The sequence below is a fragment of the Brachyhypopomus gauderio genome, chromosome 2 (assembly GCF_052324685.1).
Source record: "Brachyhypopomus gauderio isolate BG-103 chromosome 2, BGAUD_0.2, whole genome shotgun sequence".
In the NCBI taxonomy this organism is placed as follows: domain Eukaryota; kingdom Metazoa; phylum Chordata; class Actinopteri; order Gymnotiformes; family Hypopomidae; genus Brachyhypopomus; species Brachyhypopomus gauderio.
The window spans coordinates 1,360,351-1,388,001 of record NC_135212.1 but is presented as its reverse complement, the minus strand read 5'-3'; the positions used below and the strand labels follow the sequence as shown (position 1 = coordinate 1,388,001).

The window sequence follows — 27,651 nt, the reverse complement described above, 5'->3', positions numbered from 1 at the left end:
TCCACACCCTTCTATCACCCTCCACCCCCTTCTATCACCCTCCACCCCCTCTATTACCCTCTACCCCCTTCTATCATCCTCCACCCCCTTCTATCACCCTCCATCCCTTCTATTACCCTCTACCCCCTTCTATTACCCTCCACCCCCTTCTATCACCCTCCACCCCCTTCTATCACCCTCCACCCCTTCTATTACCCTCTACCCCCTTCTATTACCCTCCACCCCCTTCTATTACCCTTCACCCCCTTCTATTACCCTCCACCCCTTCTATCACCCTCCACCCTCTTCTATCACCCTCCACCCCCTTCTATCACCCTCCACCCCCTTCTATTACCCTTCACCCCTTCTATCACCCTCCACCCCCTTCTATTACCCTCCACCCCCTTCTATTACCCTTCACCCCTTCTATCACCCTCCACCCCCTTCTATTACCCTCCACCCCCTTCTATTACCCTTCACCCCTTCTATCACCCTCCACCCCCTTCTATTACCCTTCACCCCTTCTATCACCCTCCACCCCCTTCTATTACCCTTCACCCCTTCTATTACCCTCCACCCCTTCTATCACCCTCTACCCCCTTCTACCACCCTCCACCCCTTCTATCACCCTCTACCCCCTTCTATCACCCTCCACCCCCTTCTATTACCCTCCACCCCCTTCTATCACCCTCCACCCCCTTCTATTACCCTCCACCCCCTTCTATCACCCTCTACCCCCTTCTATTACCCTTCACCCCTTCTATCACCCTCCAACCCCTTCTATCACCCTCCACCCCCTTCTATTACCCTCTACCCCCTTCTATCACCCTCCACCCCCTTCTATTACCCTCCACCCCCTTCTATTACCCTCCACCCCCTTCTATCACCCTCCACCCCCTTCTATTACCCTCTACCCCCCTTCTATCACCCTCTACTCCCTTCTGTTACCCTCTACTCCTTCTATTACCCTACACCCCTTCTATCACCCTCCACCCCTTCTATCACCCTCCACCCCCTTCTATTACCCTCCACCCCTTCTATTACCCTCCACCCCCTTCTATCACCCTCTACCCCCTTCTATCACCCTCCACCCCTTCTATTACCCTCCACCCCTTCTATCACCCTCCACACCCTTCTATCACCCTCCACCCCCTTCTATCACCCTCCACCCCCTCTATTACCCTCTACCCCCTTCTATCATCCTCCACCCCCTTCTATCACCCTCCATCCCTTCTATTACCCTCTACCCCCTTCTATTACCCTCCACCCCCTTCTATCACCCTCCACCCCCTTCTATCACCCTCCACCCCTTCTATTACCCTCTACCCCCTTCTATTACCCTCCACCCCCTTCTATTACCCTTCACCCCCTTCTATTACCCTCCACCCCTTCTATCACCCTCCACCCTCTTCTATCACCCTCCACCCCCTTCTATCACCCTCCACCCCCTTCTATTACCCTTCACCCCTTCTATCACCCTCCACCCCCTTCTATCACCCTCCACCCCCTTCTATTACCCTCTACCCCCTTCTATCACCCTCCACCCCCTTCTATTACCCTCCACCCCCTTCTATTACCCTCCACCCCCTTCTATCACCCTCCACCCCCTTCTATTACCCTCTACCCCCTTCTATCACCCTCTACTCCCTTCTGTTACCCTCTACTCCTTCTATTACCCTACACCCCTTCTATCACCCTCCACCCCTTCTATCACCCTCCACCCCCTTCTATTACCCTCCACCCCTTCTATTACCCTCCACCCCCTTCTATCACCCTCTACCCCCTTCTATCACCCTCCACCCCTTCTATTACCCTCCACCCCTTCTATCACCCTCCACACCCTTCTATCACCCTCCACCCCCTCTATTACCCTCTACCCCCTTCTATCATCCTCCACCCCCTTCTATCACCCTCCATCCCTTCTATTACCCTCTACCCCCTTCTATTACCCTCCACCCCCTTCTATCACCCTCCACCCCCTTCTATCACCCTCCACCCCTTCTATTACCCTCTACCCCCTTCTATTACCCTCCACCCCCTTCTATTACCCTTCACCCCCTTCTATTACCCTCCACCCCTTCTATCACCCTCCACCCTCTTCTATCACCCTCCACCCCCTTCTATCACCCTCCACCCCCTTCTATTACCCTTCACCCCTTCTATCACCCTCCACCCCCTTCTATTACCCTCCACCCCCTTCTATTACCCTTCACCCCTTCTATCACCCTCCACCCCCTTCTATTACCCTCCACCCCCTTCTATTACCCTTCACCCCTTCTATCACCCTCCACCCCCTTCTATCACCCTCCACCCCCTTCTATCACCCTCCACCCCCTTCTATCACCCTCTACCCCTTCTATCACCCTCCACCCCTTCTATTACCCTCCACCCCTTCTATTACCCTCCACCCCTTCTATCACCCTCTACCCCTTACTATCACCCTCCACCCCCTTCGATTACCCTCCATCCCTTCTATCACCCTCCACCCCTTCTATTACCCTCCACCCCTTCTATTACCCTCCACCCCCTTCTATCACCCCCTACCCCTTTCTATCACCCTCCACCCCCTTCTATTACCCTCCACCCCCTCTATCACCCTCCACCCCTTCTATCACCCTCCACCCCTTCTATTACCCTCTACCCCCTTCTATTACCCTCTACCCCCTTCTATCACCCTCCACCCCTTCTATTACCCTCTACCCCCTTCTATTACCCTCCACCCCCTCTATCACCCTCCACCCCTTCTATCACCCTCCACCCCCTTCTATTACCCTCCACCCCCTCTATCACCCTCCACCCCTTCTATCACCCTCCACCCCTTCTATTACCCTCTACCCCCTTCTATTACCCTCTACCCCCTTCTATCACCCTCCACCCCTTCTATTACCCTCTACCCCCTTCTATTACCCTCCACCCCCTCTATCACCCTCCACCCCTTTTATCACCCTCCACCCCTTCTATTACCCTCCACCCCCTTCTATTACCCTTCACCCCTTCTATCACCCTCCACCCCCTTCGATTACCCTCCATCCCTTCTATCACCCTCCACCCCTTCTATTACCCTCCACCCCTTCTATCACCCTCCACCCCCTTCTATTACCCTCTACCCCCTTCTATCACCCTCCACCCCCTTCTATCACCCTCCACCCCTTCTATTACCCTCCACCCCTTCTATCACCCTCCACCCCCTTCTATCACCCTCTTTTGAATCCATCGCCGGGTAGTTTCTGATCACTGCTGGCAAGATATTATGTGGGTCCATTCTGAATACAGCAGTCAAACACACATGGTGCTGGAATGGTACTGAGAGTTATTTTTACACCAGTCACTGCTACTGCTGGGTTGAGTGTGGCCTGCCACCCAAAAATATCTGACCAGCACTGGCCCTGTGGTCAGAAACAGATCATTGATTAAGAGCTGATGAAGGGCCAGCACAAACTGTGCATAGCAACAGATGTAACAGCCTTTAGTTGCTAACAGCATACCTGTGAGGTGTGTGTAATAAAGAATTGCTTCTCATAAGTAGTTTATGAATACTTTAGTGTCCCCAATACAGTGTCCCTATAGCTATGGTATAGGAAGTGAGGTCAACTTGTCATAGACCCTATTAACTAATCCATGCATTTCTCCGGCAAAAATATGTCTCGGTTTCAATTTACATCAGTTTCTATATATTAGTAAATAGTAGTATGTGATTTCAAGTGGTTTTAAAGTAGCCTACCACATTTAACATGTCTCATGGACAACCATAGCACAGTGTGGAGTGTCCACTGAGGGGTGACTTTCACTGTGTTTTTATTTTCTACACTAACCAATGTGGTCAGCTTATGCACCCTGAGATTAAACTCGCCCCCTTGTGGTTCAGCATGGTATCTAACCCTTCAAACTCACCAAAATAATAAACATTTATCCAGTATCATGAGAATGTCCTACTAAGATTAATAGGATAATGACAGATTTATAGAGTTACAAAGTTACAGTATCCATTTTTGAGGAAGCATTCATGATTCCTATTGAATGTGCACAGTATGTTATGCATATTTATATATTTTTTGTGTTCTCCCAATTCCCTTCAGGCATCAATAGTGACATTAATAATAGTGAAGTAGCTGATGGCCCTGGTGGACTTGAGCTCTGACACAAGGCTGAGAGAGAGAGCAAAGAACGAACTGGCGCCGAAAGTTTATTGAATGATTTGAGCATTTGAGAGGAGATTGAATGATTTGAGCATTTGAGAGGAGATTGCGGCCTGAGACGAAACTGTTGATCTAATTTTAGACCTAATACACATCCACAAGTTTGACAGTTCTTGTCAAAATTAAAATTCACTTAAACCTGGGAGCAATCTACGATATCTCTCCACTCTCGCATCACTCTCTGGTCACTCTCTGTTCACTCTCTGGTCGCTCGCACTCCACTCTCTGACATCACGTTGAGACTTAATCACATCCACCTCTGAACCACAGAGCTACTGCGTTCTCCTCCATCCATTCACCTTCATCGTACCCCACAGGAAAAACATCACCCCTTCCTTCCTCCCTTTCATCTTTCTTTCTTTGGTTTCTTCTTTTCTTTTTCTTGCCCTCTCATGTTTCCTCACTCTGCTGTTCATTTCCATTCCGTTTTCATCGCACCTGACTCCTCCTATGTCCCTCACCTCCGTCCCCACCACCTCCACTAAACAGCGTACCCAGGACGCACGCTGGGTGACTCCGCCACAGGTGGGTATGACGGGGCAGCCTCCTGCATGGCGCCTGCCTGAGCATCTGAGCATCTCACCCCTGGCAGCTTTAACGCTAGCAAATATCGGCCAGCAAGCCACGGGCTCAAGGGTGCATCCTTGGATGAGTGCTGTGGGCTCCATTTCATGTCACTTTGTGTGTTGTCTGGGGCACCTAAGGTGTGATCACATGACTTTTGAACATTCAAAAGCCCAAAATGTGCGTTACTCACTTGGAGAGTCCATTATCCATTGCCCTAGTGTAATTGACATTGATTTTATGGAACAGGTTCTTTTTCATGAATAATGCCTAATTAGAATAATTTGTCATTTTAGGAACTAAGATAAACTTTTGTCTAGACACACTACTGAATTAATCTGATTAATCGAATTGACTAATTATGAACTAATTGCATTTATTAATTCTTATTAACTCTTACACTTGAAAAAATGGAAGGATCTTAGAAATGAAATTGTCACTGAATTTGTCATATTTGAGTTTTATAAGATTTGTCATTCTGTTATTTTTAGTGTAGCATTGTACTTAAAGAGGATTAAATAAGAAGTTACATGGGTAAAATGTTCTCTGAAACTAGGGACAGCTGTTCTAGGTACATTTAACAAAGTGTGTGATTGGCACAAGGGTTAGTGAGTGTGTGTATTAGTATGAAATGCAGACAGGTTGTAAGCTCAAGTTTATGAATTTCATTACTTTAATTAATGTACTATTGAATTAATTAATGTATTAATGTATTTTAGCACCATTGTTTTTGTTTGTTTGTTTGTTTTTCTATTTCTACTTTGAACTTTCATTTTTCCTTTCATATTCTAGACAAAAAATAAAGGTTATGTTATTATTAGTTGCAGTAGTATTAGTCATATTGTTGTTGTTATTGTTGTGTTACTAAATTACTCATTGCATATTTTTGGTGCCTAGCTGAAGTATCTCAACATTAGATTAGAACATTAGAACATGAGATGAACAGCCCATAATATGAGAACAACATTAGAAAATGAGAGGAACAGCCCATAACATGAGAACATTAGAACATGTGAGGAACAGCCCATAACATGAGAACAACATTAGAACATGAGGAACAGCCCATAACATGAGAACATTAGAACATGTGAGGAAAAGCCAATAACATGAGAACATTAGAACATGAGAGGAACAGCCCATAATATGATAACAACATTAGAACATGAGAGGAACAGCCAGTAACATGAGAACATTAGAACATGTGAGGAACAGCCCATAACATGAGAACATTAGAACATGTGAGGAACAGCCCATAACATGAGAACAACATTAGAACATGAGAGGAACAGCCCGTAACATGAGAACAACATTAGAACATGAGAGGAACAGCCAGTAACATGAGAACAACATTAGAACATGAGAGGAACAGCCCATAGTATGAGAACAACATTAGAACATGAGAGGAACAGTCGGTAACATGAGAACAACATTAGAACATGAGAGGAACAGCCCGTAACATGAGAACAATATTAGAACATGAGAGGAACAGCCCATAGTATGAGAACAACATTAGAACATGAGAGGAACAGCCCATAACATGAGAACATTAGAACATGTGAGGAAAGCCCATAACATGAGAACAACATTAGAACATGAGAGGAACAGCCCATAATATGATAACATTAGAACATGAGAGGAACAGCCAGTAACATGAGAACATTAGAACATGTGAGGAACAGCCCATAACATGAGAACAACATTAGAACATGAGAGGAACAGCCCATAATATGAGAACAACATTACAACATGTGAGGAACAGCCAGTAACATGAGAACAACATTAGAACATGAGAGGAACAGCCCGTAACATGAGAACAACATTAGAAAATGAGAGGAACAGCCCGTAACATGAGAACAACATTAGAACATGTGAGGAACAGCCAGTAACATGAGAACAACATTAGAACATGAGAGGAACAGCCCGTAACATGAGAACAACATTAGAACATGAGAGGAACAGCCCGTAACATGAGAACAACATTAGAACATGAGAGGAACAGCCAGTAACATGAGAACAACATTAGAACATGAGAGGAACAGCCCGTAACATGAGAACAACATTAGAACATGAGAGGAACAGCCCGTAACATGAGAACAACTCATCCCATCAGCCACAGAGTCTCATCCCATCCAGAGCCCCTGCTTGTGCTGTCTGCTTGGAGAGGATGACGCTTCACTTCACATTTTTTTATGTGCCTGAAAGTGTTAGCTGAGGCAGATGGCACATTTGCTGTGTGCTTTCTGTTTTATAACGTGGCCTGCTGTCAGTGGTTCGGAGTTATGATTAATTTCATCTAAAATTCCAATTATTCAGCAGCTGAGCAGTCAGCTATGACTGAGACACTCGCTGCTGTACCACAATGCATGAAGCTCTCTGCCCTCCTCGTGGCCGACTGTTTTTTACTGCCTGCTCTGTCTATTAAATATGTATTTTTAATGAACACAAATTAAGAAGCATGATGATGGCTCATGTGACCGCCCAGAAGAGGTTTATGCTTAAAGTGCTGATAAAGACTGATCAGACTCCTGGCTTACTTGAGCATGTTGTAGTAAAGAACATCTCCAGAAAGCAGTATCAGTACTGCAGGCCCTCTGAAATCACATCAAGGCTTCTTTATAGAACAATTTAATGGAGCTTTTAGGAATATTATGAACGATAAGAAGAAGACAAGAAAGCAGATAGTGGTGACCTTGAGAACTGGAGGTGTTCCATGCAGGCACTGCATGGTACCTTCATGTCTCATTTGTCAATTGTCCGCTCCTCTCTTTCATAGATGGAGAGATCACCTCCAAGCCCATGGTGCTCTTCCTTGGGCCCTGGAGTGTGGGCAAATCTTCCATGATTAACTATTTACTAGGCCTTCTGGACACCCCATATCAGCTGTATACAGGTAGGTTCCTATAGAACTATATTGTTCATGTGGTCAAATATAATAAATACTCACACACACACACACACACACACACACACACACACACACACACACACACACACACACCCATTACTGTTTTCTTATTCTAACGTCACATCTTGTATCTGCTTGTTATTATTAGTATTATTAGGATATTTCTTAACCATCTAAACCATCTTATTATATTTCCTATCTTTTGTATTACAGGAGCTGAACCCACAACCTCAGAGTTTACCGTGATCATGCATGGAGATAAGATTCGCTCTGTGGAGGGGATCGTCATGGCTGCCGACAGCTCCCGCTCCTTTTCACCCCTGGAGAAGTTTGGCCAGAACTTTCTGGAGAAGTTGGTGGGCATTGAGATGCCTCACAAGCTCCTGGAGAGGGTCACATTTGTGGACACGCCTGGAATCATCGAGAACCGCAAGCAGCAAGAACGAGGTAAGATGACGAATAAATACAGAACGAGGTAAGATGACGAATAAATACAGTGAAAACATTTTATGAACGAGGTAAGAACGAGGTAAGATGACGAATGAATACAGAACGAGGTAAGATGACGAATAAATACAGAACGAGGTAAGATGACGAATAAATACAGTGAAAACATTTTATGAACGAGGTAAGAACGAGGTAAGATGACGAATGAATACAGAACGAGGTAAGATGACGAATAAATACAGAACGAGGTAAGATGACGAATAAATACAGTGAAAACATTTTATGAACGAGGTAAGAACGAGGTAAGATGACGAATGAATACAGAACGAGGTAAGATGACGAATAAATACAGAACGAGGTAAGATGACGAATGAATACAGAACGAGGTAAGATGACGAATAAATACAGAACGAGGTAAGATGACGAATAAATACAGAACGAGGTAAGATGACGAATGAATACAGAACGAGGTAAGATGACGAATGAATTCAGAACGAGGTAAGATGACGAATAAATACAGAACGAGGTAAGATGACGAATAAATACAGTGAAAACATTTTATGATGACCACACACACAAGGAAAAGATGACCTTAAGCAATCAGTCATGTAGAATGCGACTGTCAGTACAAAATTGCTTTATTAAAGTATTAATTGCTTCTTAAACAAGCAATTTAGCTTTAAATAAAACAGCCAGCCATGGAACCACTGTGTTTTTACTGGCAACCTTTCCACCCAATCTTCTCTATTTCTTCACAGGTTATCCTTTCAATGATGTGTGTCAGTGGTTCATTGATCGCGCAGACCTTATCTTTGTGGTGTTCGACCCCACCAAACTGGACGTTGGCTTGGAGCTGGAGATGCTCTTTAAGCAGCTGAAAGGTCGCGAGTCCCAGATCCGCATCATCCTCAACAAGGCAGACAGCCTGGCAACCCAAGATCTCATGCGTGTGTATGGGGCCCTGTTCTGGAGCTTGGCACCCCTCATCAATGTAACTGAGCCTCCACGTGTGTATGTCAGCTCCTTCTGGCCCTACGATTACGCCCCTGACACCAGCCGTGACCTCTTCAAACGTGAGGAAGTCTCTCTGCTGGAAGACCTGAATCAAGTAATCGAGAACCGACTGGAGAACAAGATCGCCTTCATCCGTCAGCATGGCATTCGCGTGCGCATCCATGGTCTCCTGGTGGACCGTTATGTGCAGACATTCAAGGAGAAGATGAGCTTCTTCAGTGACCCTGAGCTGGTGTTCAAAGAAATTGTAGATGACCCCGACAAGTTCTACATTTTCAAATCTATTCTGGCCAAGACAAATGTCAGCAAGTTTGACCTGCCTAACCGTGATGCCTATCGTGACTTCTTTGGGATCAACCCAGTGAGCAGCTTCAAGCAGCTCTCAGCCCAGTGCTCGTACATGGGTGGCTGCCTGCTGGACAAGATCGAGAGGGCCATTACTGCGGATCTTCCAGGCCTTCTCAGCAGCATCAACTCCAATAAGAACCCAACTCTGTCCTCTTGTGAGGCTACCGGCTGTGGGGAGAAACCCAAGAACCGCTATCGACGAAACTGAGAGAAGGAGAGAGGGAAGGAGGAGATGGTTGGAGAAGCAAGAAGCATGAAAAGAAATTAGCAGCTTTGAAAAACAGTAGCAGAGGAGTGGCTGAAACAAATCCCGCCCCCGCCGCAGGTCCGTCTCAGAGACCGAGGGGAATCCTTTAAGGTTACATTTTAAGTGGGGGAAAAAGAAAGGGGTGGGGAACTCGGATAAAATGGGACTTTGGCGATTCGGTTATGGGTGGTACTACAGGAGCCATGAGGTGAAAGGAACGTGTTTACCAAAAAAACACCTCTCCATCTTTTTGGGCACTACGTTTATGAACTGTCTGTAGTTGGGAGAGAAAATGTGTATACATGGAAAAGAAATATCACACAAAATCACATAAAAAAAGAAAAACAATCCTGAGACTGACAAATTCAGTATAAGCTACCTTGAATGTGAATAAAAAAAAACCTAAATAAATAAAACAAATAGAAAGAAAGAAATAGCTGTCACAATCTTGTTTGTAAGATTTGTAAACAAAAATCTACCAAGGTTGTAGTTTTGTAAACAAAGTGTCTATAAGAGCAAATGAGCAGGTCGGCTCATGGTAACAAACATTCTCTTTTCTGTTGCTGTTGTTGTTTTATTTTGTTTCTTTTTTGTTGTTGCTTTCTTTAATTTCATTCTGTTTTGGTGGTTTTGTCACTTTAGTAGACTTGGCAGTATTTTTCTTGTAAGATTCTTCTTAGTTAAAACTTTTTTTCCCCACTGTGCTGCATGTTAGGATACAGCTGATGTTAAAGGACTATTACATCCAGTCACACAATTCTTTCTATAAATATGTTCGCAGTTTTGGATCAGAAAAAATAATTGTTCGCATTTTTGTTTTTCCAGGTGAATCATATAGGTCTTCTGTAATCGTTACTACAGGTCATTTTATTAGCTATTCTTTGTTTTCATGCTTTCCTGGTAAGAGTTTGCTTCCTTGTTTCAGATGTTATGAAACTTAGATATTAGATTTGCTTTAAGTATTTCTTGCTCATGGGAATGTCCAAATGACTTGACAGCAATAAAAGTGTTTGTGGTCATGAAAAAGCCTGTTCTTTTGGTGACAGAACACAGTAATTAAAAATCTGATTCATTTGACCTTTGTCTCATGTCAACCACAGTAAAACTGGACGTGCCTATTGTTCACGCTGCATTTCGCATTTACAACCCTGACTCCACTGAACCGCTGGAAGAACGGAGCAAGCTGTGAGACTAGACTAAACTTTGACCTGTGCTACGGTTACTGCTGTGTGAAATAACCTGTGAGTGTTGCTTGAAGGTCAATTACAGAGAGAGACTAAGCAGTCATACAGTATTTCCCAGTTGATGGCTTATTAATTAATATGGTTGCTTTCTGAAATTATGTTCAGGCACCACAAGCACACCTTTGGGTGCAATATTGCAAGTTTTCATTTTATTTTTTACATTTGTTTTCAGGCCCTGCCAATTTCTGACCCACATCATGATAATAAAGGTGTAATTGATTTTTGGCAGGTACATTTCTTCTAAAGCGTCACAATTCTTGTTTTGTTTATTTATTTGACTTGATGAAAGTGTTATAGCATGCAACATCCACTAGAGTGAGCATTTCATGTGAACTGGATATATGTTGCCTATAGAGTTCAGTCTACTGTCTACGACCCAGACCATGGACGAAGTTTTGATTTCATAGGTGGGGGGGACACAAATGGCTTGAGAACTGGGATGCGGGGTTTACCAAAAACCTTTTGAAAAAGTGCAGGGGACATGTGCCCCCCCAAATTACGTCCGTGACCCAGACTACAATGTGTTGTTGTCTGCATTTTTTATTTCTACTTGCACTTTGTAACAATTTGCAGCAATGCATACAAACAGGATGTAGTTTGTAAATAACTGATGCTAGCATGGGTACAGTGGGCTTATGTTTGTGTAACCTCAAGTTCAAATGTGTTCACATAAGCACAGTGGAGGCTTATATTGTGAAACTATAAGTACAGTAACTGTCATCCTTATTACAAAATGTATAATGTAAATTCACTTCATGATTCACACTGAACTCAGGGAAAAACATAATATTTTAAGCAACAGTTTAAAAGATGCAAGGTAGCACACAAATTAGATTTGTGCTTTTCTGTCACTTCTTAAAAGATCAAACTCAGCAAAGCTTAGGAAAAAGATGCTTGGCTAAATAGAACTCAGAGAACTGACACCATAAATAAGAGTTAGAAGTATGTGGAAAAGTAGGAGATAGATCTGTCTGTCTGTCTGTCTGTCTGTCTATCTATCTAACATTGACACAAGTCTGAGCATAGCATGATTGTTTATCATGGTGTCCAAAGAGGACATCTACTAGCTGTATTGCACCAGCATCCATGATCCAATGCTCCAACACTTACAGACATGTCCATGTTCAGTGCGGATATGAGGCGACCAGAAGGTGTTTAAGAACGTTGCCTCAAATAATTGCACAAAGCATTCACGTCTGAGCCTTTCACCGTATTGGTGATGTCTGGCATTGGTGCGTAAGTATACCTAGCATAAATCTCTCATGTCTCTTTGTCAAGATTCATATCCTTCAATGGTTTGCATGAGTCAGTATGTGCCCGCCAAGTGCCATTTGGCTGGTGTCAACTTTGTTAACACAGCAGAATGTGAACAGCCCAGTGGGAGGAGTCAGTGTGCTGAGAGTGACCTGACACAGTGCCTGGACCCTGCGTTACTGGACCAGGTTCTCGGTGGCTGCACGCCTTTGATCTCACAAGCTATGCTGAGACACTCTGGCCACTTTGACCTCTACATCAGAGGAACTCTGTAGCACTACAGTACACCAGAATTTCACCACTTGTAAAATGCATCTAACAAATGTGAATATAATGTTTTTGTTGCAATCAGAATTGGAGGTCACATTGACATATACCAATGTACTGTATATGGACAATATATATGTCCTCACTTTTCCATATTAAATTAGGTATAATTTAAGATACTGTGACCCTCTCAAGTCATCACATGCAAACAAAGCCATTACTAATATGGATATTCATCTTCTGTTTTGTTGCCTTCACATTATGACCCATGCCTTCATACAACAAATAAAATCTGGCTCCAAATTTAATATCCATTATTCAACAGAATGAGTATTTGGTACAGGAGCATTGCACTGGTATAAAATGTGCTTTCATGGAATTTCAATTTTCTATTAAACTGCAGCGTGAAATGGAAACATATCTGAACGCTGAACATATACATCATAAATAAGGGGATTCCCGACAGTGTGCTCAGCCTGCTGTGTGTTGCAAACTAATGTATAACCAGTGATCATTTTTTTTGCATGTGCTTGCCAGTAAATACAGATTCAGATTCTAATGTGGCTGTATTCGTTCAAGCTTTACTGTAATATAGATGTTAGATTTACAGTCTATTCTTCCCTCCTGCTAAAATCCCGTAGACGTTCATCACTATAAATCTGGGACCTCCACCCCATTGACTGCATGACGGTAACGAGCGTAATGTTGGAATTGTAAATTCTCCATATAATGGGAGGGGGCGCGCTCGGGCGCGCTCACTGCGGTCTAAGAGGGGAAAGCAGAAGGAACCAGCCGTCTTATGAATGCGTGCTCGTCACCTGCCCGTTTTTCTGTCAAGAACGTGCGCGCACAAGTGTACCCCACCTCTACTCTATTATACCGTCGCCGCTTCACATCTACACGGGCAGCTCGTCGAATTTCTGGAGCCCCGCAGCAGGAGAGATGTGTGTGAAGCAGCAACGTTGTTAAATCATCCTGGCAATATCGCTCTACGACTGCCTGCAGGATTTGTTCGCCATAATATACAGAATTATATCTTATATGAGGAGATTTTTTTAATTACCAGGACACAGGAGCGCAAATCCAGTGATCCAGTGTGAAAATCGATGGACCTGGCCAACAATTAGTAACGGAAAAAAGAACCCACCTCTACACACTGCAGACGCAGCCCAAGAAGGAGCAACACCAACGAGACTTTTTTTAACAGGACCGGGAGTGGAGCTGTGGAGAACCTTTATTCTGTGTCCTCCACACCTTCACTGTCTGCTGTAACGTGGAGAAAAGTGACGTGGGAAAACTTAATGCAAAAAGTGTCCTGACCAAGTTGGACCCGCCAGGGTGACTGAGACGGTGAGACAGGTGTACGGGATACCGATAAGATAGTATCGATAATATTGTCTGAAAAGTAAGAGAATTGTGGGGCAGCAAAGTGCTTGGAAAGTGGAAAGTTTCACTGCTTTCTTGCTTGGGCGGACAATCTCTGAGGAACGTCAGATTATAAATAACATTTGTTGTTCTTACTGTTTTTTAAATTAATGCGCATACTTGATATGTGGCTACTTAAAGATCTCGAGATATAAAGGAACTCAGGAAAGGACGGCTTTGTTCAAGGGAAATACTTCAGGCCCTTTCAGTACGGGTCAGCATAGCGGGTTTCTTCACGAACACAGTACCGTGTCTCTCCTTCATATCTGCTCTAAACCTCCACAGAGTCTGAAGTGTTCGTGCCGCCGCGAAAGCAACGCACTATTTTTCGTTGGATAAACGGCGGGAAGCATATTAGGAAACAGAACATTTGCTTTTAACAATGAAAGACGCATTTGGTGTAGTATCGTTCTTTCATTTGTTACTTTCTTGCTTCAAGCTGCCTAAAATAATACGGGGGACAGCCCTTCAGGTTTAAATGAACGGATGGAGCCCAGTCCTAAAATCTCCGCGCGTCGAAAACGAAACAAAGGTAGAACTTTTATTTAAGATATTTTTTCGTATATAGAGGAAATGCTTTACGAATCTATAAGATTAGGGCAGAGGAGGTAATTGTTTTGGATTTGTGACCGTCATTAGTGAGCCAAAACATGACCGAAGTTCCTTTACGCCACATTCAGGTTGGGATTATAAAATGCTGATTCATATATGCAACGAAATTTGTATTCCAAAGAGATAAAAGTCGAGATTCAGATAACAAGAACTTAAGTTGGACCCGTTTCGCATAACCTTCATTGACCCAAGTGCGTCAAAACAGAGGAAAAAAGTACTGGTACGCTTTTATTGACGTCATCAAGTGACATCACGTATTTCTGAAAATGCTGGGACTGGCTGTGTAAGTGAATTACTCACAATCAAAACGTGGGGATTAGTGTCATTTTCACTTGATACACATTTAAGTAATTTTCCTTCATATTTTTGTCTGTTCACCTGGAATACTAAGTAACTGAGTAACCCTAAGCAACTACAATCATCACCATGGCGTCTCCACAGCACCAACACCTCCTGCACAACAGTGAGGTGAGCTGTGACTCCAGTGGGGACGGTGGTGTGTCCGTGCGAATCAGCAGCGTTAAGCAGCTCAAACAGCAGCACGGATCGGGCGCTCTGGGCTCCAGCACCATGTGCAGTCTCATTGGCGGCTCCAAACACTGCAAGTACAGCATTTCCTCCAGCTGCAGTTCAGGGGAGTACGGGGTCCGCAGGTCGGCTGTGCGAAGCCTGCGGACCCCGAGGAAGATGCCCCAGCTGTTCGAGAGGTCGGCTGGGAAGTTCTGGAACCCGAAGTTTGACTCCAACATCCTGGAGGAGGCGTGTCGTGAGCGCTGCTTCCCCCAGACCCAGAGGCGCTTCCGTGGCGTGCTCCTCTACCTGGCCGTGTCCAGTCTCCTGTGGGGGGCGTACTTCAGCGCCTGCCCTGACCAGTGCGATGCCCTCGCCTTCCTGGTGCCCACCGCCGGCTTCCTCCTCTTCTGCGTCTTGCTCTTCCTCTTCACTTTCACGCGACACTACGCGCGCTGCTACGACCAGGCCTCCCTCCTGCTCATTGCTGTGACCTTTACCCTCACGCTGGCCCTCCAAACCCAGAATTCCGGCTTTGTGGACTCTCGTGAAGCGCGCACGTTAACTGAGGTGGGAGAGGACATGGGTGACCTAAGTGACCCGGAGAGCAGGAACTTCACTCTGCATCCTGCCCCCACGTGCCTGTCTCCAGTTGGCACCTTCTCCCTTGGTGTGGAGGTGCTCATGCTGCTGTACAGTGTCCTGCATGTTCGCCTCTATGCCTCGGTGCTGCTGGGCCTGCTGTACTCTGTGCTCTTCGAGACACTTGGCTGGATGCACTTAATCCGGATGGGTAACTGGAATCATCCCCGTGAGGAGAGCGTGACGAGTGACTGGGAAACCCTTCCCTGGCTGGCCCCTGCCAAAGCCTTGCTACACCTCTGCGCGCACATCATTGGCATCCACCTCTTCGTCATGTCAGAAGTACGCTCGCGTAGCACCTTCCTGAAGGTGGGTCAGGCCATCATGCACGGGAAGGACCTGGAGGTGGAGAAGGCCCTCAAGGAGCGAATGATCCACTCTGTGATGCCGCGGAGGGTGGCCAACGAGCTCATGAGGCAGGGCGACGAGGACAACGAGAACTCGGTCAAGCGCTACTCTACCGGCGCTGCGCTGATCTCCGCGTCCAGCCCCAAGAGTACCAAGCGCAAGAAGACGTCCATCCCACGTGGTCAAATCATCTTCCGACCCTTCAACATGAAACGCATGGAGCCGGTCAGCATCCTGTTCGCAGATATAGTGGGCTTCACCAAAATGAGCGCGAATAAGTCCGCTCATGCCCTCGTGGGCCTCCTGAACGACCTGTTTGGCCGCTTTGACCGCCTGTGTGAGCTGACGTGCTGTGAGAAGATAAGCACGCTGGGGGACTGTTACTACTGTGTGGCCGGTTGCCCCGAACCCCGTCCGGACCACGCCTACTGCTGCGTGGAGATGGGCCTGGGCATGATCCACGCCATCGAGCAGTTCTGTCAGAACAAGAACGAGATGGTCAACATGCGTGTCGGCATCCACACGGGTACCGTGCTTTGCGGCATCCTGGGAATGAAGCGCTTCAAGTTTGACGTCTGGTCCAATGACGTTAACCTGGCCAATCTGATGGAGCAGCTGGGTGTGGCCGGGAAGGTCCACCTATCTGAGGCCACTGCAAACTTCCTGGATGACCGTTATGTGCGAGAGGATGGAAGAATCACTGAGAGGATTGGCCAGAGTGTAGTGGCAGACCAGCTGAAAGGTAGGATGTCGGCGTGTTTGTGAAGATATAGATTTTCTCATTCAACTACGTTGGCCTTCACATTTCACTTCAATGTTGCTTTCAGTTTATTATGCTGCACTCTACTGCATATTTATGCTCAGCAAGTAAAAGTACTGTACCTACATATGTTACAAGAACTGGTTTATTAGCTTCAAGGATCAGGTCAGATGCATTGTGGGTCTGTGTGTGAGGCTGTGCCTAAATGCCATAATTACATCCTAATGGCACTTAAATCTAGCCTAATGAACACTTCCTGGTGGACCATACTGCCAGTCATGGGGTGGACACCTGCTATTCCAGACCTATCTTAGGCTAGAAATTACATTTGGAAGAATGCAGCGTAGCAGTTCATAACGATCTACACCTGAAAGTCCTTCCTCAGCCTCAATGTTTTCTTCACTTTAGGTACACCATTTAACAAACGCACGCTTCACGAGGTGTCTGTATCGTCCTGTTAACTTCACCTGTTCCAGAAATAAGCTTCGCTTCACTCTCTACTCCATGGGGTTGCAGAGCATAATAGCAATTACACTGCTGAACAGGAGGGGGAACGGAGCCCATACAGAAACTCACACATGAGTGAAGCATCTTGTTAGGTGAAGGAGGAGGACTGTTCAAAAGGTTCCCTTTGTGCTGTGGTTATATGACAAAGTCCAGAGTGTAGTGGCCTACTGGTTTCCATCTCTCTGCCCAGTCTCGTCTCACTTACCCAGTAACTATTGCAGTGCAGTCCCAGATATCGCCCTGTTTTACTGTCTTCTTGATTGACCCTGATTGTTTCATTCCAATTTAAATGGTCCTTTGTATTCCATGGTCCATTTTTGGCTTGCAAGCTAAAATGAAATTGGAGTAATTGGTAGTTAGCAGATCACGGCAGACATGCACAATTCTTTTTTGAGGTTAATAATCTTTGGTGGAGATAAATGTGCTGACTCAATCTTCTCTGTAAAAATGTAGGCTGCAAATTTTTTTTCTTTTTTCACTAATGATAAGATTGAATTTGGCTGTTAAACCACTTTATGCATTTACATAGTATTAAATCCTATAAAAGGAAAAGTGGTATTTTTAGTTATCAGATAAGCCTGTATTTGATTCGAAATTAACATTTTAACAGTATGCATGAAGTACGCATTAAGAATAATATGTATTCCATTCTGAATGGCTATGTTTTTAGACCTAATTTATTATCCTTATATTTCCTATATGAATTGTTCATCCATTAGATTAGGAAAACTTGGTGACCACATTTGTATCAGTTTAACATTTTGATTTTAGTCTATTTGTCATTAGATAAATGATCAGGAATTTTAAAGAGAAATCTAATATCTCAGTGTAAATCTCATTTTGTCCTTTGAGTATATGAGTATAATTATATGCTGTATATTTCCTGAAAATCTTCCTATTGATTTCTGCTCAAAGTGAAACTATTTGATCTTTATTGCTCTTGTTTACCAGAACCTGTGCATGTATGATCATGTCTGTGAGGGGACACACAGTGCTTGTTTTTCTGGACCGTCTTCCCTGTGCAAAAAGCAAATCTCTGTACTGTCACAGCGCCATCATGGCGTGGCTGACAGATGCCACGACAGGTGCAATGGGGCGGCTGGAAGCACCAGCCAAGAACCCGTCTGTTGGAGTGCCGTTCCGTTTTGCCAGAATTTATCAGCGTGGTCCATCCAAAGTAAAAAAAAAAGTCTCTTAAGGGCTTTAGTTTCATTTTCCTCAGTGCCATGTCTCCATCACTGCATTTATGGCCTCATTTAAGAGGGTGAAATGGCTCCTTAAAGTGTTCCCAGGATGCCAGTTCCACCATGGCTGTCAGAATGTTTGTGTTTCTTCATCTTTGGTATCTACTCTCTCTCTCTCTCTCTCTCAGCTGTAAGATTTCTTAATTCCAACTGTGTGATGTCTGCGTGGGCAGCTTCACTCTTAGAGTGCCACCCCCCCCCCCCCCCCCCCAAACCTCACCCCCACCCCCCCCCTCATGAGTCATGTAACTGTGAGGGCAGCAGTAACATTGCATAACAAGACCTAACCTTCGCTTTTATCCCACTTCACGTCTGCAGAATTTCCTCTCAGCCCGCTTGGCTCTGAATGCTTACAGAAGCCATGGTGCCATCTAAATGATTAACTGTCATGGATCATTTTTTTTCTTTTCTCGTTTTTTATCGTCTGCTTCCTCTTTTTCTCCTCACCATCTAAGTGTGTAATTCTCACACCCGAGCTTGCCACCCCCAATGATGTAGTCCACTACCAAGGATTTATCTCCTCACTATGGATCTTGACTGCCCCTGAGGGAGAGCCCTCTATCCAAAGGTCGTTTTCTGTTGCTTAAAAAATCTCCAGGCAGATTACTGTAGCTGCATAAATCACAAACAGAAGCAGTTAAGCATTTGTGGAAACCTGGCAGCTTGTGGCCCCAGGATGTCCAACTACACATCTTGACCAACTACACATCTTGACCAACTACACATCTTGACCAACTACACATCTTGACCAACTACACATCTTGCATTCTGTATAAGTTCTCAATGAATGGCAAAGGCAAAAACAATAATAATTCACACCCCCTGTTATGACTATTTACATGCCAGGTGAATTCAATATTAAAACCAGGCAGTGGTATACAGGAATGAAACAAAAACCAGTCGATCCGGTGGCTCTTCCTGAGAACCAGGGATTTTGCATCCCAGCACTCTCCCTAGGGGCCCAAACAGAACTCCCGGGTGTAGGCCCATGCTTTTAAACATCTCTGAGCTACCAAGGGTACCAAAGGTACTCTGGGTATGATGCTTTAAGGAAGGGTGTGAGTCTGTTAGAATCCTTTACCGATGTACGATCTAAGGTAGAGTTGCAGGCCATGTGTCCTGTGGGAAGTGAAGCTATTTTTGTCCTCTTCCGTGGAAAGTGCCCTCTTTTCCCTCCCTTTCTCCCTAAGGTCCTGCTGAGCCCTCACAGCCCTGACTAATGTCATGCTGCCCTAACTGGAGCTGTTCGATGGCCTACTGGGGCAGGAAATGCTAACCGTGCTCCCACATGCTGGTGGCACCCTAGCATGGGAAAAGCACCTGAGACTATCTTTCCTCCAGCAGATAGTGCCACCCCCCCCCCCCCCCCCCCCACCCAACACAATTTGTTTATTTCCCAGCAAAGCGTATCCTTTCTCGTATATAAACAAAATCCTTTTAGCGATCTAAAGTTAGATTCAGATTCTTATCACTTACCACTACCTGCTTCTGTTGTTGAGCTGAGTAGCATCTAGAACCACATTTGATGCTCAAACATGTTCGTAGAAAACCTTTTGTTAAAGTTGATCTGTAAATCTTGACCTTAAAATGGACACCATTTTATCTCACTGGGCCTTGTCAATTCCAGCATGCATCATTGTTTTTTTTTTACGTTTTTTATTATCCGTTGATGATCCTAACACATTGTCTTTATTTTCTTAATTTTTCTTGAAAGAGTAGCATTGATTTTCCATAGTAGCCTGTCCAGAGGTAATGGGTGAACGTTGTAATTAACGTGTGTGCATTCCTTTGCTTTCTCCACCTCCGGACACTTGTAGTCATTATTCCACACAGGCTGTCTAGATAGTTTTAATGTGTTGGCATTAAGTACTTGACCATCAATTTTTGTGTGGGGGGAAAAAAAAAAATCACATTACCCATTTTAGACTTTGAAATCAATATGAGGTAAAATGCGGTCCTGTGATTAATCACTTGGGGCCCGCCACATTGATCTCACAAGTCCGACCGTCCTCGTGACCACAGTAGTGATGCTGGGAACGGGTGCAAGGGCTAATAATACAGGTAGCTGTGACCTTCACAAGGAGACAAAAGCTGCTGCGCTGGCAGGCGTGGGCAGCACAGTGCTGTGTGAGAGGGTGGGGTGGGCCACGCCCCTAGTGGAGTGAGGAGAGGGTGGGGTGGGCCACGCCCCCAGTGGAGTGAGGAGAGGGTGGGGTGGGGTGGGCCGGGCCACGCCCCCAGTGGAGTGAGGAGAGGGTGGGGTGGGCCACACCCCCAGTGGAGTGAGGAGAGAGTGGGGTGGGCCACGCCCCCAGTGGAGTGAGGAGAGGGTGGGGTGGGCCACGCCCCCAGTGGAGTGAGGAGAGGGTGGGGTGGGCCACGCCCCCAGTGGAGTGAGGAGAGGGTGGGGTGGGCCACGCCCCCAGTGGAGTGAGGAGAGGGTGGGGTGGGCCACGCCCCCAGTGGAGTGAGGAGAGGGTGGGGTGGGCCACGCCCCCAGTGGAGTGAGGAGAGGGTGGGGTGGGCCACGCCCCCAGTGGAGTGCTGTGGTCCTGCTCATGTATGCTCTCCGTGGAACTCTGATCAAGCTGGTGGGTCCTAAGGGTTCAGATTCTTGTTCCTGCGTAGAGCGCATTCAAGGAAGCGTTTCAGCTTGGAGATCATCATGTAGGGTGTTTCTGAGTTCGTGAGTGTGTATGTGTGCACGTGTGTGTGTGTATTCACTTAATTGTTAGATTCCATTGTTTCTTCATTTTCATCAGAGGATTTTTACAAGCTGTTGAAATCCCCTCAGGGGACATCACGGAGTGTCACACAGCAGGACGGGGATGAGCTAAGGTCTGTGGTGTGGCGAAAAACAAACGTACGTGCCTGAGAGGTTCACGACCTGTTCTGGCAGCTTAATAACAGCACACAGTGCAGCACCACTGGGGCACAGAGACAACTGCACCACAGCCAGAACTCACACAGCAAACTCTGTGCCAAATGTACAGGCCAGCTTAACCCCTTGCAAAGCTCTGTATACGCTCTATATTAGCTCTGTATACGCTCTATATTAGCTCTGTATACGCTCTATATTAGCTCTGTAATGTATTGTGCAGTTGCATGTAGTATTCTCAGGAGGCACTTTGTTTTTAGCAGCATAATTGTTTGTCCCTGTCTGGAAGAGACTAAAGGAAACAGCTGTGTCATGGCTGTGTTTCTGCAGCACCAGGGGCAGGTGTCTCACCCCTGCAGCTCAGCACTTATGTCCTAATATACTGCATATAGAATCTTGAATCAGCACAAGACATTGCTACCTGGTGTATTAGTACAGCGAACCTGGTGCTAGAAACTTAATCTGTATTATTTAAATTATGTGTACCTTTGCTGTGATGAATAATGATGGAAAATATTGGAAAGATTTAAACTTGATTTTAAGAAATCTCAGACTATTGCTTAATAAGCGGAAGACTTAATACGTACAGTGTTTGTCTTGTGGAGTCACTGGCTGTGTGAACTGTAGTCAGAATGAATCCTCTATGGTTAAATACTTGGACAGGTGGCCTGTTCTCTTTAAAACATGGGCTAGCTAGATCATTTTGATTTAAATGGCAATTTGTTTTAGAATGTGTAGTTTCACTATAAGTTTCCAGAATTGTCCAAGTGACTCATCAGTCCTTGATTACAAATGTAACTGGTGGATGTCTGTTGTGCTACCACAGTTGTCAAACAGACTGTGTTGTGATTTGATGTCTTTAATTCTGGCAAAAGAAACAATCCAACCTTTAGTGCTGGATAGTTTCTGTCTCTTCTCTGCTCTCCTTATATAATAAAATAATATAAGGAATAACTCAACCCGCTGGTTTAGCGGACAGACTATGCTAATGCTAGCTACCTGTATAGAACTGTAACAAATATTAAAACAGTCATCAAGAAAATAATAAGCAGCAAAGCCGCTGATAAGGAATCCAAGAATGTATTCAAGAGCCCAGTGATGTAACTGTGTTAACTAATGGATTTGGTTTGGAGTAAATTATAACACCTATCTACTCATACAATGCAGAATTAAAATAGAGGAGGTAGAGTGTGGGGAGGAGACTTTAGAGTAGAAGAGAATGGGCGGAGCTTCCCAAAGTAAACTGGCCAGCACATATAAAGGTTGAATTAAAAAGAGAATTTTGTGTAATTGTAACTTTATTGCTATTTTACACAAATACCACCCCTTCAACATGATAGAGTTCTCATAAGTATTAATCTCTGGTTGGTTAGCGAAAGGAATATTGTTTTCTCTATTTAAGCATAACTATGGAAACTGCATGCATTTGTTTACTAAGAACCACTTGAGATGTAGCATGTTCTGGATTTCCTTGAAAATCCTGCCTGTCTGTCCATGACTTCCTTATTTGGCTTGAGGTCTGTTTCTCGTCTCAGACTGGGGTTCATGCGGAGACCTGCTATGGGGTTTGGAGATAAGGTTGTGGTGTCCTTTCAGCTTGGCCCAAATTATAGAGAAATTCAAAATTCAACTTCTCATTATAGAGAATTAATAGATCTGTTGTTGATAACTGTTGTTATTTCTTTTTCTTTTTTTGGTATTCTTTTGCGACACATTTTCTATTAACTATGGTTATTTGAATGGAAATTTGCATCTAGTTTATATCTTATTGCATGTACTAAATTGCCTTTAATGCAAGGTACACTGATAATGCACCAGGTAAAACTTTAAATGTTAAATGTTTTTAAGTCTGGTTAGACCACACTATGTAACCTCTCCAACAACATATAATGTAGTGAATACATGTCATTTAGTGAATTCATTCCATTTACCCATGCTTCAAACTTTACCCGCTCTTGGAAGACTACAGTTCAGCCTTTGCACCAAATGCCACACCCTGTTTCCTTTCACGGCAAGGTTAAATGTCACATTCATGGATACGATTCGAGACTGGAGGTAGCGTGTCCCGGAGGACACGTGGACCAGCTGCTCTGCTCGTTTAATGGGGTCACTGCCTGAATTTTGCCTTCATGAGCCTTTAAATGAGCACTCAGTCGTCAACGCCCCACCCCCCACCCAAAAAAAGCTAGTGTTTGTAATAACGAATAAATGCCAGCAACTCCTGAGTGCGATACATTATGCCCTTTTTATAGTTTGCGCTGCGTTATTAGCTTGATGGTGACTGCTCGGGGCAGGACAGTGTTGTGCGTGTTGTGTTGCTCTGGGAAGGGCGTTTCACTATCATGATGAGAGGAAATCCTAAGGGGGCCGTTTGAGCTGTAAATAGACTTTGCCTACTGGAAAGCCCAGACGTCGTCCTCTGGGTAATTTATGGGCAGTGTAGTCTTTTCGTTGTCCTTCAGCCCATGGGTTTCAGAAGGCATGGCTACACACCCCCTGAACACTCTTAGGCAATGCAATATTGTGGCTGTGGTTTTTCGCTTTCAGCACTTTGCCGATGAACTGACAATAGAAAAGAATGGTAGACACTGCTGAGAGATACCGTACAAATTGTACTGATGTGCTTGTGAACTAAACCTGTTGTAAAGGCTTCCGGATGCCAAAGCATTTACCTGATTTTGTTGCATGATAAACTACAAAGGATAGGACATTGTATATTTTGAACAGCCTACATTCATAGTGCATACGTGTTATACAGAAGTGCTTCATTGTATGCTATGCCCTGTCATTGCTAAACTGTTGTTTACTATTTTTGGTTTTGCTTCATATTTTTAGGATGTCTGTAGGAAAATGTGTGAAAGGATTTACCACATTTACAAGCCACAAACACTCCGATCCAATACATAACCAGTGTATGAAGTTTATAAAGTATTTCTCACAGTATAAATAGCTATGAGGCATACTGAAAAGTATTTATAATGTTTTTGTTAGTCATTTGTGCTAAAAAGCAGTTTTTCTTATGCAAAATGCTTGTAAAGATTACAGCACGTACTGAGAGTCCAAGGACTGATACTTTAGTCTGGCTAATAAGACTTTATTTCTGTATTTCTAGCTCAGTGCTAGTGTTCTCTGCTTCTGCGATTTTCTTTTTGTCCCTACTTCCTGTAGAGTTTGCATCACTTCCTGTTAGGAACTAGGCATTCTTTTCAGACCTTTCACAAGGCCTTTGTGTTGACACAGCTGGCAGAGTGTTCTAATGCCCTTCTTAGTCAAACACACAGCTGCCATTTCCCACGTCAGGGCAAGTTAGATGCAAAAACCATCCCACCATGTTGCCCCCAGAGGACAAGATCGACCTGACAACATCATTCTTGCTTCCTGGTACCATGTCTTCCCTGGGTAAGCAGCACAAATGCCACCCAGATATGTACATGATGTAGCATAAAATGTGATGCATTAGATCAGGTGACTTCTTCTATTGACCATCATGGAGTTCTCATGCTCACATGCCCTTGTAGAAGCTTTCAGTGGTGGACAGGGGGGTTAGCACGGGCGCTCTGACTGGTCTGCAGCTGCACGGCTCCATTACAATTTATCATTTATGTCAAAATCGCTCAGATGTTTATGCTTATACGTTTTTTTCTAGAACCATCTAGATGCCTTCTAGAACTCACTGCTCACTTGTTGCATAATATATCCTGGCTCTTGACAAGTGCCACTGCAATGGGTTAATCAATGTTATTCACTTCACCGGTCAGCGGTTTTGTTTTGTCTGACCTGTGTGTGTGTGTGTGTGTGTGTGTGTGTGTGTGTGTATGTGTGTGTGACATCTGACCCCCTTCACCATTTCTGCCACGAGCTTATGGTGCTGGAACAGCTATTGGGTGTTTAGGTTTTGTGGTCTCGGTTTCACTCAGCCTCTCACTCTTCCCAGTCAGACCCGTGCTGTGCATTGTGGCGTCTCCAAATGCTGCCCACCTGCTGCGTGCCCCACCCACTCTCCCTGTGCCCGCCGTGCCCGCCGTGCTGCCGTCCGGAGATCATTAACACACAGTGTGGGACAAATGGCGGTGTGAATAATAAATGAGGGTGAAACGGAGCGTTTTGGAAAGCTTGAGAAAACATCAGCGGTCAGATGAGTCAGTGCTCACAGTCGCACGCTTGATGCTGGGCTGAACATCGTTGGGCTCAGTGCCACGTTGGCAGTGGGGCCAGAGAAACAAGGGGCACGGGGGGGGTAACCCCATCAGCTGGCTTACTCTTCCCATCCCTCTCTCACGTCTCTAATGCTTTCTAGCAAACTTCCAGTCTGCCTGCTCCGGTGTTTGTATAATTTATTGCATCTAATTTTCTCCACGAGTTCCTGGCGTTGAGGCAGCAGTGGGAGCTGACATATCTGTGTTAAGGTGGGCTGATGAATGAGGTCTGCTGTGGTCCTGGCCCTCCTCTCTTTCATTATATTACTCCCTTAAATCCTCCACTAGAAAAGAACTCCAGCTTAGCCACCTTTCCTACCCTTTCTGTTACATATTAACAAGACGTCTTCATGAGATACGAGGGCCTAATAGGTACAGCAGCATAGAACAACTTCATTTTCAGATGTACTGTTTGCTAGTTAAGTAAAGGTGACCTCAGTGTCCCTTCAGTGGTATAACAGTGGTAAGGCCAGATATGCAGAGACAGGCATGCTAAAGCAAAGTATGTCTTGCCTAAATTGTCTATTCCTGTGATTGATGATAATTGCTAATATCATATAACATTACAAGATGATTTGAGACATACGTGTTGGAGTTGAGATAGACCACCAAGTTACTGATATTAGCATATATTCATATTAGTGGTGCTCACTGAGGACAAACTGGACACTTGTAACACCAGCTAAAACTTCATTGATATTCCACTTCAAAACATACACGCTGCAATGTACGTACCCCTTACAAAAACACAACGTATTTAATGGGGAAAATGGACTTTATTTTAAGGCTTTTTGAGTAAAACCATGATTCTGAAAGTTTATTATTCATTTTGTATTTAGGAATTAAAGCATTCGCCCAGTAATCTGCGTAGTAATCAGTAAAGTTACATTTTCAGCATTACATTCTGAAAATCAGGTCTTCTGGAGAAATTTCAGGGATTATTCATGCATTTGATTAATCAATGTGTAGTATGTAACGGGTATGAGTCAGAGGAAGCTACCCTTCAGAAGCTAAGGTTAAGAGCCTTTGTGGGTGGCATGCTATGTCGTATGGTCTTGCTAAAATGGATTCTTATATGCACACATACAGTGAATTGGCACCAATAGGAACCACTTTATAGAAATAAACATTCTGCCAAAATCTTAATTTTGTCAAATTTTGATGAAATTCCTAAAGTTCTTAAGATTGTTTTGCTGAGTACTTTCAAAAGCTTTTGATCAGTTCAATCATGATTGCAAGTCTGGACATTTACAGTATCACAGTTATCATAACATTTACAGTATCACAGTTATCATAACATTTACAGCTGTCGGGTACAATGACCACTGCTTTTGGCTCTTGCACAACGGATGAAGCACCTCTGTATGAAATATTTTGTTAATGTATTTTGAGGACCTTTTACATTTTTTGTACTACAGACACTGAATATATGTGTGTGTTTGCAAAAATGTGCATTTGTGTGCGCGTGTGCATGTATGTGTGCACGTGTGCATGTATGTGTGCACGTGTGCATGTATGTGTGCACGTGTGCATGTATGTGTGCATAGTCTACACATTGTTCCCTTCTTCCTATTGCCCCCACCCTCTGCCCCAGGTTCATGTGGAGACAGTAAGGGTAAGAGGCAGTAATCGAGGAGCTCAGGTGCTCTTGCTACTTACTGGTCTACAGTGATTTGCCCCAGGGGAGGAGCAGGGCAGCTAAACACAATTCATTTGCACTTGTGGGTTGTGGAGGTTGGAGAGGAGGAGGAAGAGGAGGAGGAGGAGGAGGAGGAGGAGTTGGAAGCTGTAAGTGAGATGGATATTGTGTCTATGCAAATCAGCTGCATGTCTCCAACACAGCAGTGGCAGCAGACGGATCTGAACCGTCTTCTAAAGTGGTTAACCTGCAAACGCAGAAGGGGAAACGACTCGCATATAAAAATCACAGAGTGAGACAAATTCACGGTGCAGAGCCTGCGAGGGAAAAACATACTATTTAAGAATTGCCCAGTCATCAGGAAGCAAGTTGATCAACTTCAGGCTAGTGCAGAATGACGCACTGGGGATGCCAATTTAGTTGAC

At 44.7% G+C, this 27,651-nt stretch overlaps 2 protein-coding genes across 3 annotated transcripts in view; both read left to right on the top strand.

Annotated features, from left to right (window-relative positions):
* srl (sarcalumenin) overlaps positions 1-11,176 on the top strand; it is a 34,129-nt gene extending 22,953 nt beyond the window's left edge. The window contains exons 4-7 of one of the 2 annotated variants that reach the window (XM_076981860.1): positions 4,665-4,700; positions 7,513-7,629; positions 7,858-8,091; positions 8,850-11,176. In XM_076981860.1, coding sequence (XP_076837975.1) covers positions 4,665-4,700; positions 7,513-7,629; positions 7,858-8,091; positions 8,850-9,661 — 1,199 coding nt within the window. In that variant the 3' untranslated portion in view covers positions 9,662-11,176. The remainder of the gene's footprint in view (positions 1-4,664; positions 4,701-7,512; positions 7,630-7,857; positions 8,092-8,849) is intronic. The other variant, XM_076981870.1, reaches the window with a different exon arrangement.
* A 2,056-nt stretch (positions 11,177-13,232) lies between these two features.
* adcy9b (adenylate cyclase 9b) overlaps positions 13,233-27,651 on the top strand; it is a 54,102-nt gene continuing 39,683 nt past the window's right edge. Inside the window, exon 1 of the mRNA XM_076981847.1 lies at positions 13,233-16,744. Coding sequence (XP_076837962.1) covers positions 14,929-16,744 — 1,816 coding nt within the window. The 5' untranslated portion in view covers positions 13,233-14,928. The remainder of the gene's footprint in view (positions 16,745-27,651) is intronic.